The 13,445-nt window shown below is 33.0% G+C and overlaps 1 protein-coding gene across 1 annotated transcript in view; it reads left to right on the top strand.

Annotated features, from left to right (window-relative positions):
* Positions 1–13,445, top strand: part of Focad (focadhesin) — a 260,449-nt gene that overhangs the window by 92,054 nt on the left and 154,950 nt on the right. Inside the window, exons 11-14 of the mRNA XM_048783888.1 lie at positions 6,990–7,094; positions 7,738–7,839; positions 8,362–8,492; positions 10,774–10,900. Of these exons, the coding sequence (XP_048639845.1) occupies positions 6,990–7,094; positions 7,738–7,839; positions 8,362–8,492; positions 10,774–10,900 (465 nt within the window). The remainder of the gene's footprint in view (positions 1–6,989; positions 7,095–7,737; positions 7,840–8,361; positions 8,493–10,773; positions 10,901–13,445) is intronic.

The following is a 13,445-nucleotide window of genomic DNA, read 5'->3' as shown; positions in this document are numbered from 1 at the left end:
CCCCCCCCCCAATGAACTGGCCAATTAATGGAAGACTTCCATGACAGCTCCTCATTCCTGTAATAGATAGTCTGGAATCTTTGTTCCTGCCTCTTTGCCAAGACAGAAAGAAGGGGTGACTGAGGCATGAGCTGCCATCCTTGCTTCACCACCAATAAACCTTGTGATCCCGCTGTACCTCACTTTCATCATATGTAGAATAAAGTTGTTAAGCTAAATGAACTCAATAAGGCCTCTTCTGACTCTTTTTTGTTAATTTTTTTTTGGTTGTAGATGGACACATGCCTTTATTTATTTATTTTTATTTTTATGATGTGCTGAGGATTGAACCCAGTGCTTCACCTGTGCTAGGCAAGCACTCTACCATTGAGCCATAACTCCAGCCCCACCTCTTCTAAAACAATCTCATGTTCCTTTGGGGTGGTGGTGGTAAAAATATAATATAAAATCTACCTTAACAAATTTCTAAGTGTAACCGATACAGTGTTGTTAATTATGTAAGCATTATTCAGTAGATCTCTAAAATGTTTTCAGTTTGCATATTCCCAGAGAATAGCACCCCCTCAGTTTCCCTGACCCCTGTCCACTGACAACCATAGTTCTACTTTCTGCTCTCAGAGTTTGACTACTTTATGTACCACAAATAAGGAAACCATGCACTATTTGTCTGTGGTTGACTTGTTTCATTTGGTAGAATGTCCTCAAAGTTCATCCAAGTTGTATCATATGACAAGTTTTCCTTCTTCTTAATGGCTAAATAGCACAGACCCCATTCTTTTTATCTATTTATCCATTGATGAATATTTATATTGTTTTTAACTCTTGTGAATAATGCTGCAAGGAATATAGGAGTGCAAATGTCTCCTTGAGATTCTGATTTAAATTCTTTTAGGTAAATATTCTTAAGTGGGATTGCTGGATTTTATGATAGTTTTATTTTATTTTTACATTTAAAGTTTTTTAATAACCACCATACTGTTCTTCATAGTGGCTATACCATTTTCCATTCCTACCTGCAGTGCCTGAAATTTCCAAATTTTCCACATCCTTATCAGCATTTCTTTTTTGTTTTTGAATTTAATGATGGCTATTTTACTAGTAGTGAGGTAATATCTCAAAATGGTTTTGATTTGTATTTAGTTAGCAATTACTGACATTAAATAACTTTTTATGTCTGTGTTGGCCATTTGTATGTTTACTTTGGAGAAATATCCTTCTGCCTTCTTAAAATTGAGGTGTTATTATTATTTTGTTGAGTTGTGGGGTTTCTTACATATTTTGGGTATTAACCCCTTATGAGATAAATGGCTGGCAAATACTTCCAGTGTGTGGGTTGCAATTTTCTCTGTTTATTGCTTGCTATGCTTCAGAGAAGATTTTTAGTTGATAGAATCTACTTTACTCTTTTTATCTTTTTTTGCTTATGCTTTTGGTGTCAGATCAATGAAATTATTGCTGAGACCAATGTTATAAAGCTTTTCTAGGGGCTTTATAATTTCAGATCTTATATTGAGCTAATTTCCTTCTATTTTTATTATGAAAAGCATTGAATTTTGTCAAATGCTCTTTCTGCATTTCTTAAGATAATTATGTGATATTTCCGTCCTTTGTTCTATTAATGTGATCTGTCACATTGATTGGTTTTCATGTTTTAAACATCCTTGCATCCCTGAAATGAATCCCACTTGATCATGGTGAATGACCTTTTTTAATGTGCTGCTGAATTCAGTTTGCTAGTAGTTATTTGAGGATATTTGCATGTGTGTTCATCAGGAATATTGTCATGTAGTTTGATTTCTTGTAATATATTTGTCCAATTTTGGTATCGGTAATTCTGGCCTCACAAAATTAGTTTGGAAGTATTTTCTTCCATTCATTTTTTTGGGGGGGCGGGGTGGAGATTTGGGAACGATTGATGTTAATTTTGAAATGTTTGGTAGAATTTTTCAGTGAAACCATTGCATCTTTAGAATTTCTTTGTTGAGAGTTTTTTCTTTTCCTTGCAGTACCCAGAGCCTCACACATGCTAGTTAAGCACTGTACCATTTAGCTACTTCTCTTACCATTGTAAATTTTTTGCTTTGAGATAGAGTCTCATCTAAAAAATAAAAAAGTTACCTAGTCTGGCCTCAAACTTGCAATCCTCTTGCCTCATCCTCCTGAATAGCTGAGATTGCAAGTGTGTTTTACCATGTTGGGAATTTTAAAAAAAATTTTTAAGTTAAATTATGAATTCAATCTCCTTACCAGTTATGGATTTGTTCAGATTTTGTGTTTCTAAATGTTTCAGTTTTAGTAGGTTTACATTACTCAGAATTTATCCATTTCTTCTAGATAACACAGTGTGTTGAAATAAAATCATTTATATTAGTCTTTTATAATCCATTTTATTGTTCAGCATAGTTTTAATGTCTCCTCTTTTACATCTGCTTTTTTTTTTTTTTTTAAAGGAATGAGAATGTGTTAGTCAACATAAATCCGGACTAGAGTGTTCAAAGAACTCAGATTGCACTGTTTCTACCATTACATCTACTTTTATATATTTGTATCTCTTTTTTCCCCCCTTAACCTAGCTAAAAATGGGTTAATTTTATGGATCTTTTTATAAAATACCTGTTTGTTTTCTTCCTTTAAGTAATGTTGTTGTTTTCTAGTTCCTTGTGGTATAAAGTTAGGTTGTTTGAGATCTTTCTTTTTGATTAAGACATTTACTGCTCTAGATGTCTTAGTACTTTTTGTTCTTTCCATAAGTTTGGGTATGTTGTGCTTTCATTTGTTGGAATGTATTTCTAATTTTCCTGTTGAGCTCTTCTTTGATCCATTGGTTGTTCAAGAATGTGTTGCCTAATTTCCTTATATTTGTGAAATTTTTAGTTTCCCTCTATTATTGATTTCTGTTTTTCATTCTATTGTAGTTGAAAAGGACATTTGGCATGATTTCGAACTCTTAAATTTGTTGATTTGTTTTGTGACCTATTGTAGGATCTTTCTTGTTGACTGTTCCATGTGTGATTGAGAGAAACATACCTTCTGCTATTATTGGGTAGGATGCTGTGTGTATATTTGTTAGGACCAATAGGTCTGTAGTGGTGTTCAAATCCTCTATTTCCTTACTGAAAGTGGGTTATGGAAGTCTTCAACTATCATTATGTTGTTTCTATTTCCCCCTTCTACTATTATTGTGTTGCTGTCAAATGTTTGCTTTTTTATATTTAAGTTCTATGATATTAGCTTCAATATATATATATAACATATATTTGTGAATTAACCCTTTTGTCATTATATAATGTCCTTCTTTGTCTCTTGTGACAATTTTCACTTAATGTCTATTTTAAGTATGCTTACTGTGTTCTCTGTTACCATTTGTTTTGAATACCCTTTTAACTTTCATACTACGTTTTATCTAAAATGAGTCTTATAGATTGTTTATACTTGATTCTTGTTTTCTTCATTTATTCAGCCACTGTTTGTCATTTCATTGAGAATTTAATTCATTTACTTAAAAAAATCAGTAGGGAAGGGTTTAAAATTGCCATTTTGTTAACTGCTTTTTGTCTGGTATCTTGTTAGCTCTTTTTTTCTCTTGCTGTCTTCTTTTGTATTTCATTGTATAGGTTTTGTGTTTGATTCCATATTCATTTTCTTTTGTGTATCTCATAATTATTTCCTTTGTGGTTACCATGAGACTTACATGAAACATATATAGCTGTAACACTATTCTAAGCTGATTGACAATTTACATATATAAACCTCAATTACATACATAAACTCTGTTCTTTTACTTTTTGCTTTCTGATGTCACAAATTACTTCTTTTATATTGTATGTCCATTTCCGTAGTTTAAGATTTCTAGTTATTTATACTTTTGTCTTAACTCATATTTCAGAATTAAAAGTGACTTATGCACCATGTTACCACATTATAGGATTTTTGTATTTTTTACATATTTACCTTTGCCAGAAAATTTTATGCTGTCCTATGCTTTTGTATTCTATCTAATGTCCTTTTATTTCAACTTGAAGGACTTTTTTTTTAAAAAAACATTTCTTGTAAGGCGGATCTTGTGGTGGTGAAATCTCTGTGCTTTGATTTATCTGGGAATATCTTTATTTCTCTATTTTTAAAGGATGGTTTTGCCAGATATAGTAGTATTGGTTCTCCCCCACCCCACCTCCATTGCTTTAATTATATCGTCCCACTCCTTTCTGGATTGCAAGATATCTGCTGAGACATCTACTGAGATAGTCTTATGGGGACTCCTGTAATAATCCCATGATTCTAAATCAATTTGTTTATCAAAGACTTGAACTCTGAATGTGAAAAGAGAAAGCATGTAGATTTTGAATCCAGGTCTTAAGACAGTTAATTACAGGTCCTTACCAGCTTATTTTAAATTTAAGGAAAAGCCTGAGTATTATTTTCTTTCTTTTTCTTTTCTTCCTGCCTCTGAAATAGTATAAGGCTCAAGAGCTGGTATTGACATCTCAAGTAAATAAATATATTTACACGTTATTTATTATGAACATATCAACCCATACTTATCATTATGCAAAAAAGATATTTTCCACAGATATACAACTGTATCTGTTTTTTTTTCCTCCAAGTAAAATGACAAATGTTTTATTCTTTCCATTTAACTGGACTTTTAATTTGGGCTACCATCTTTCAAAACTTTAATAAGTCTAAGACTATTTCCTACTCTGTTTCTTTATTTCTGAGGTGGCCAGAGAAAAAAAACACATAACTTCTAGTAGGGCCAGGGCTCTTTAGAAAAAACAAAACAAACCCGTACTCTTAGGCATAAATACAGTGCTTTATTTCTTTCTTGACAATATAATTAAAACATTTGTTTAAAAGCCACATGACAAAATACACTATTTTATAAGATGCCACTAAATGTGCTGATTACCTTTCCCAGAACTAAGAATCTGTCAGAGTGTCTTGGTAGAAATCTTCCCACAAGGGTATCTTTCATTTGAGATGAGTGCAAGGCAATCTAAGATAACCTTTTGTTTTTAATTAAAATGGGAAATAAGAAGCCAATTCAAAAATTTGTCTCCCTTCATTTGCCCAAGGTGAGAGAGTGATAGAATTTCTGTTCTGTTAAAAACACCATAAATTCTGGCTGTGTAAGGAGAGGCTGCAGTCCTTGCATGTATTGCTCCACGAGCTGCCATGGTCAAGCACAATCAGGATCACTAATGAATTAATGTTTAACTGTCACTTTTTTGTTGGTGGGGTTAAAAAGATATTTTTCCTTCTTGAAATTGAATTAAAGTAGATGTCTTCTAACCTTAGAAGGAACAAGCTTTCTAAGATTAGAACAGATAGTGGAAATTAACAAATACTGGACAACTCACCTTTGAAATGCAGTACGTGGAAGATCATTTTTTACTTTGGCACTCCCTTTGTGCTCACTCAAAGTAGAGAATCAGCAAATGATTTTGAATTGAATTTTTAAAAGTAATATATAATATTATATTCAGGCCAGTCATTCAAAGTATACTGTTCAATAGCTTTTAGTGTATTTGCAGAGTTGTACAAATCTCACTATAGTCAATTTGAGCACATTTTTATCACCTTCGAAAGAAACTTTATAGGCATTTTAAGTTATTCACTATTTCCTATTTCCTAACCCTTTTCCTGGCCCCACCCCTCCCAAAAAGTCCTGGGCAACTACTAGTCTAATTTCTCTCTCTGTAGATTTGCCTATTCTGGGCATATCTTTCATATAATTGAGATCCTATAACACATGTCTTATGATTGACTTTTCACATTTAGCCTAATGTTTTTAAGGTCCATTCATGTTGTAGCATGTATCAGTACTTCATTTCTCTTTATGGCTGCACAATATTCCTTTGTTTAGTTATCCTACACTTTATTTTTCAGTTCGTCAGTTGTTGACCATTTATATAATTTCCACTTTTGGAACACTGATTAATACTGTTATTTACATTAATCTACAAGTTTATCTAGACATGTTTTAGTTTTAGCTCTTATATTTAGGTCTAAAATCCATTTTAAGTTAATTTTTTACATGTGATGTGAGAAAGGGGTCCAGTTTTATTCTTTCGCATGTAGCTATCCAGTTGGTGGAATTCAGCACTATTTTATAAAGAGATCTTTCTTTTCCCCTGACATTTTTTCTTGTCCTATTTATTGAAAACAAACTAATTACAAACGTAAGCATTCATTTCTGGATCCTGTATTCTATTCCATTGAGTTGTATTTTTATTCTTGTGTTTGTATCGTACTGTTTTGATTATTGTAGCTTTGTAGTAAATTTGGGGTTTCTCAAACTTCCCAATTCCAGATTTGAATTTGAGTCCTCAAATTTTGTTCTTCCTACTCGAGATTGTTTTGTCTATTTAGTGTCTCTTGCTTTTACATATGAATTTTAAGACCAGTGTCTTAATTTTTGCAAGGAAGCCAGCTGGGATTTTGATAGGAGTTGCATTCAATTTGTAAATGAATTTGGGAAATATTTTCATCTTAACAATTTTACATTGTGTGATCCATGAATAAATTGCTTTTCTCATTTTGTTACATGTAAAGATTGAAATAGGAACCTATAGAAATTTTAATCCATTAATTCTTAATCCCCTTATAATATACCAAGTTTAATTATTTTGCATTGGAGGAACCCATTGAATATTTCATTATTATAGGACTTATTTTGTTGTTTTTAATTCAGCTGAAATTTGACTTTTTGTTAGAACTACAGATTTCTTTGGGGTAGAATATATATTAATTTATGTATTCTGAGTTAATGTTATAGTTGTTTAAGAAAAATACTTTGGAAGCTAATTATGAAAAGTGGAATGCTATTGGTATTGCCATTAATAACAAATAGCTAACTGACATTTTTGTTTTCTGATTTATTCATTGTCATATTCCTTTCAAGAAAAAAAGAGGTAAACATTGCTTTATAAATTGATTGCTTGCTTTTAGAATAAGTTGTAGTTAATATATATTTACATTCATCTTAGGTACCAAATCTGATTCCAGTCTTGATGTTCAAATTGGGAAGACCACTGGAACCTATATTATATAATGATATATTGTATACTTTACCTATGCTTGGTGTTCACAAGGTTAGTATATTAATCAGTTTACTTGGGATAAAAAAAGAAAATGAGGCCTAAATAGTACATTGAATTCAATTTGGTATTATGAAATTGTAAGCCCCAATAACTATTTCCCTTATTGGTCCATGTTTAAGAATTACTCATTTAAAAAATTTGTAAATTTGTTGTAATTAGTTATACATTATAGTAGAATGTATTTTGACATATATGGAATATAACTTTCCATTCTTCAGGTTGTACATTGGTCATGTAATCATATAGGATAATAATGTCTGATTCATTCTGCTGTCTTTCCTATTCCCATTCTCTATCCCTTCCTTTCATTCTTCTTTGTTTAATCCAAAGTACTTCTATTCTTCCCTACCTACCCCCAAGAATTAATTCTTCTAAGTTACTTCATATCCAAATTTTCACATTGACTTTCTCTGAGATCCTCTGAGGTCCTGTTTTTTCTAAGATTCTGTTCCCCCAGGATTGCTAGCTAGCCCTTACCAAAGTTATTTCCCATCCTCTAAGAAGATGAGTAATATTTCAGCAAGCTTCCATTTCAGTCTTCACTTAATAGCAAGGAATTTAAAGTGCTTTTGTCAACCTTAAGGCTGTCTACATTTACATTTATGAATCCAGCGTTTCTTTAATATTTTCCTAGGTGTGTGTAGGACAGATTCTGCGAGTAATCCAACTTCTTGGAACTACCCCACAACTGAGAGGTGTCACTTTGCGCCTGTTGACATCTTTGTGGGAAAAACAGGTAAGCTCAGAAGTACACTTGTATGAGTATTAACATGTTCCTTTCAGTGAAGAAAAATGTCATTATGTGTGACAGTGCTTTGATGTAGTGGTGTGAGTGGCATCAATGATTGCACTGAGTAATTTTGATTTATTGTGATGTATTTGATCTATAATATAGTCAGTTGTGATTGGCTCTCAGAGTAGTTGAGAATATAAAATAATCTTTTTTCCTTATTTCTGAAATTTATCTTTCCATTTGTGTGAGAAAGTAATGGAAATATGGTTGTAAGTGATTAGAGCCTTTGTAATTAGGATGAGACATAGCCACTTTCTTCTTTTTTTATGAAATGATACAGTACATGGGTCTGTACGAAAATCTTCAGTAATCACAACAGCATTCTTCTCTGCTGATTAGAAGAAATGCATTATAATTTCCAATGCAAATGTAAGATTTGGAGGTAAACATTGTTGCATAAAAGGAGATAAGGATTATTCAACTCATGTTGGGAAATTACCTTTTTTTGTGAAACTGCCTTATTAGGACCGTGTGTATCCTGAGCTACAACACTTCATGGCCATGTCTGATGTGCCTTCTCTTTCTGTGGGCAAGGAACTGCAGTGGGAGAAACTGATTGCAAAAGCAGCATCAATCAGAGATGTATGCAAGCAAAGGTAAAATGTGCTTAATTCTTGGATATATTTTTATATATATATATATATATGTGTATATACATGTATACATATATAAATATTTACTTTTTAAAAAATTTTATTATATGAAAGAATAAAGAATTTTTCAACGCATGTTTTTTGATTGTAATATTTAGTACTATTGGACATTAACTTTGAGAAGCAAGCATGTCTTTCCCTTTCAGGTCTAGTCTTGTATCAAACTTATGGGATATTTATATACTTTTCTGGATAACAGTTTAATATTACAGTAAAACAAATGATGTTATGCTTTCTATTTTTCTGTATATAAGTTCCTGAAAACAAAGCTGTGGATTACAGTCCTAAGCTGTTCTTTTTTTATATTCTGCCTATGTTATACCTGATCTTACAAGTGTTTTTATAGGGAAAAGGGCTGGTGTTGTGTGCAGTGGTAGAGCGCTTGCCTAGCATATGTGAGGCCCTGGGGTTCGATTCTCAACACTGCATGTAAATAAAGTAAAGGTCCTTTGACAGCTAAAAAAATATTAAAAAAAAAACTTAAAAAAAGCATTTTTATAGTGAAGATCTTCTGTGTGACTCACTGTATGGAATTATTAGGACTTTATAACAAGGACATAAATAATGTTGAATTTCTATCCAAAATTTAACCCATAGGTGAAGATAGAGAACTGACTGTTCTAGATTAGAGATTGCTAAATAGGTTAGAGGAGGTAAGACTGAAATGCAAGAGCAAAGCTCTAACTTTCCTTTTTTTTTTTTCTTGCATGGGGTAAGGTAAAAATATTTGCAGAGGAAATAGAGTGTATTTGAATTCACCTTTAGTCTTGCAGTTTTGTGTGTTATTACGCCTCTGCCTAGTAGCATTCTGGAAGCCTCTTGCTTACTGTCAGTGACTGAGGTATGAATGGTGCTTCCTGAAATTTGGTGGACATTTGGCTCAGATTTTGATCACATGGATAATTCCTGTTTCAAGTAAAATCCTGGTCAGAATTACTGGAATCTAAGCCCTAGTAATTCTGCTTCTTTTCTAGGCTTCTGCCTTTCTGCAACAGACACACACACACACAAAAAAAAAAAAAAAAAAAATCACCTCGGTCCAAATTATAATATATATATATATATTACAAATATGCAGCCCAACACCTGGAAGTCTGCATTGTATTGAGGTGTTGGCATGGAAAAAATTTCAGATTTGAGAGAGGTTAATAGCAGACATTCTGATTTTACATACTTAAGGCTGAGGTTCAGGAGAGATTGGCTAGCAAAACAGTTCAGAGACAATAGATAACTTATTCAGTGTTCCTTTCGGATACTACCTTAAGATATGTTGGAATTTTTCAGCTTTAGAAAATCATTTCCATTTGTGGGGCAGTGAACGAATGGAATCCTGTCAGGCCATTTCCTCAATTGACAGTTTGTTAATTAGGAAAAAAATATATCATTGAAGGATAAGCAGGAATTCTGAGAATAGACCTGTGTAACTCTGCAGTTAAAGATGTTCTGGGCACAGCACTGTAAATGTGGAACAGGTAGAAGGAAGGGGAGAAGGATGAGTGAGGTGGTCTGGAAGTGCCTGGTGGGAGACAGGCACTCAGTCACTTGTAATCTGTATCAGTGTTTTTATCATCCTCAGCACTGTGGTGTTATCACGTTAGTATTTCTACTACCATAAATCATCTCCTGATCAAATCTCTGTTTTCATAGTGCCTGGTCTCAGAGCAGATACCAGGCTGAAATAGTTCTGTCTTTACTAATAGTCTCAATAAGATAAGTCAGTATTTTTTTATCATTATTATAGACTTGAGTTTTTCTCAATTCACACCATATAGGATTTCTGATTTAGGAGAATAAAACTTGTTAAAAGGTGTTTTTTGAATAAATTTTTATGTAAAAACAAAAATGAGCATTGTCAGTAGAAATCAACATGGTATAAATATTTGAATAAAAATACGATGTTATTATTTGAGGGTTAACATATAGTAGGCACCTGGGGAAAGAAAAGATGTGATGCTTTTTGTTCAAAAGGTCTGGGAATGGAGATGGGTGTGGTGGTAGATGCCTGTAATCCCAGCCACTTGGGGAGGTGGAGGCAAGAAGACCACAGTTCAAGGCTAGCCTGGTCACCTTGGCAAGAACCTGTCTCAAAACTAAAGAAAAGAAAAAGGCCAGGATGTAGCTCGATGTACAAGGCTCTGGGTTTAATCATAGTATTATAAAAAACAAAAACAAAAACTGGGAATAGTAAGCTCTAATTTTGTTTTTAAATTGTCATTTCTTGCAGGCCCTATCAACATGGTGCAGACATGTTGGCAGCTATTTCTCAGGTGCTGAATGAGTGCACCAAGCCTGATCAAGCTACTCCAGCAGCCTTGGTGTTACAAGGTCTTCATGCACTCTGCCAAGCTGAAGTAGGTGCTTTTGAGTTGTTTTGGGTAGCTCTGAAGAAAATAATCTAAAAGCCATGCTAGCTACCGGGATGTAAGATTAGATTCAGATAATAAAAGCCTGAATATTAATTCTCAAGAGATTTTTGTTTGGAAGAATAAAGCAGGACCTTTAAAATGATAGAGAAGACTCTTAAACCATCTGGTCATGTAGACATTCTCTAGCCACCAAAGAAAACTTTTGGTTTTCTACTTGTTCTTATTTATTTTTATTAAAATAGAAAAGACACTTATGTTTATAGAATTCTTGAATAAATTACTTAATTTTGTGACTAGAGCATCTTAGATTCAGGTGAGGTGAGGAAATTGGCATAGTCTATAGCCATCAAAAATTATTATTGATTTGAAGATTGACGAAGGAATCTTTGTTGCCCAGTGATTAGTTTGTTGGGGGGCGGTAAACATTAGAACTGAACTCATAAGCTATTTTCTGAGCTTTAGACTATTCCTGGAATTACAACATAGCAGAGAATATTTATTATCTTGAAGAAATATGATAATTGCATCAAAGACCATTCATTGCCTTAGCCAAAGCTTTTGAAATGGTGAATGTACATATTGTTGCTTTTAATGAATGAGGATACGTGGAATTCTTGTAAGGTTATGGATAATTGTGGGTTATAATGAAAGATTCATAATAATATAAGCAATAACTATATTGAGTGTTTATATGCTCATGTTCTTGTGCTAAACACTTTTCTATTATGATCCCCAACAATTCTGCAACATAGGAATTAACACCATTTACAGTTGAGGAAAATAGATTTCAGAAAGAAGTTAGATATTTGTTCAGGATCTTGGTAAGAGAATAAACTTTTGTGTGGACACTTATTTCATCAGATGGTGAACATCATTCCTATTGAGAGACTGGTGTGTGGTAGTGACAGTGCTTTCAGATTATGTGCCCAGTAGTTAGAAAAGTTGTTAGAACTTTATGGTGGAAGACGGTTACAGGAGGGGATTACTACATATATCCAAGGACTTCTGTCTTTTATTGCTTCAATCACTTTAGGGATTTGGGAATATCATTTAATAATTATATTACTATTCAAGATTTATTTATGCTAATAAAGCTAGACCTTATTTTTCAATAGGTTTTGAGCAGAAACAGAATTCTATGCTTCTCTTTCCAAAAATTGACCACTTTTATTATTTTGAAGTATTTCCTTTTCTTATTTTTTCCAAATAGGCATCAACTCATTTCTGAAATTAACTTTTTCCTCCTAATAAATGGTAATTCAGTCTTACTGTTTCTACAATTCCATTGTTTCCTGCTGTTACTGTAAGATTTATGTCAATGCTTTCTAACTCATAAAAGATGCCCTGAGTTTGGCACTGACTTTTCTTGTTCAGTTTTTGTAAGGCATCATCGTTAATGGTGGTTAGTACTCCCGAAATGAAAAATATTGCCTGGTGTGGTAGAAAGCATCATTGTTTTAGACACTTGTGGAATTTTATCTGATAACCAGTTGTTAGCTGTGTGTCCATTGACTAATTTGCTTATCTTTTCTGAGATTTTGTTTCTTCAAATGAAGATGAAATCACATTATACAGAAAAGACCTAGCATATTATCTACTTAATATCTACCCATATACATGTTCTCTAAATGTTGAATTTTCTCCTGGTATGAATTAGTACTTACTTAGATAAAATTAATGCCCTCAAGGAGGGTCTAAATAACTTTTTAATTTTTTCCTTGAAATAAATGTATGATGTGATAAATTTAACTTTTTCTTCCAAATGGCATCCTACCTTCATTCATTTTGTACTTCATGGAGACTTTTGGGATTGTTGAGTACTTTGTCCCTACTCCAGTCTCCCAATCTAAACCATTACCCAAAAAGTTAGTTTTTGAGTCCATTATTATACAGTGCTACCTTATTCTCACATTCTTTTGTACTCTAGAAGAATTGAGGCATCATATTTAGACATTTAATAAAGTCTATATCTTATTTGGATGCCTCAACAGCCCTTCATGCATTTAATTAAAGGTTTCCTTTCCCATTATGCCTTCCACTAATACTACAAAATCCAAATCCCATATCTTTTTTATCAAAATTCCCTTTTAAGAAACTTGACAAATATATTACAAATTAAATTAGAATTCCATAGGTTGTCTATCTAACCATAGCTGCTAGTTTCCTTAAGTTCTTTTTTTTTCTACTCTATTACTTTTTATTGCTTAATTTTTTTTAAATTTTTTATTGTTGGTTGTTCAAAACATTACATAGTTCTTGATATATCATATTTCACACTTTGATTCAAGTGGGTTATGAACTCCCATTTTTACCCCATATACAGATTGCAGAATCACATCAGTTACACATCCATTGATTTACTTATTGCCATACTAGTGTCTGTTGTGTTCTGCTGCCTTTCCTATCCTCTACTATCCCCCCTCCCTTCCCCACCCCTCCCCTCCCCTCTTCTCTCTCTACCCCCTCTACTGTCATTCATTTCTCCCCCTTGTATTATTTTTCCCTTTCCCCTCATTTCCTCTTGTATGTA

This window comes from Marmota marmota, unplaced genomic scaffold (assembly GCF_001458135.2).
Source record: "Marmota marmota marmota unplaced genomic scaffold, marMar, whole genome shotgun sequence".
NCBI lineage: Eukaryota > Metazoa > Chordata > Mammalia > Rodentia > Sciuridae > Marmota > Marmota marmota.
The sequence above is the reverse complement of the archived record's forward strand: the minus strand, read 5'-3'. Positions and strand labels throughout refer to the sequence as shown.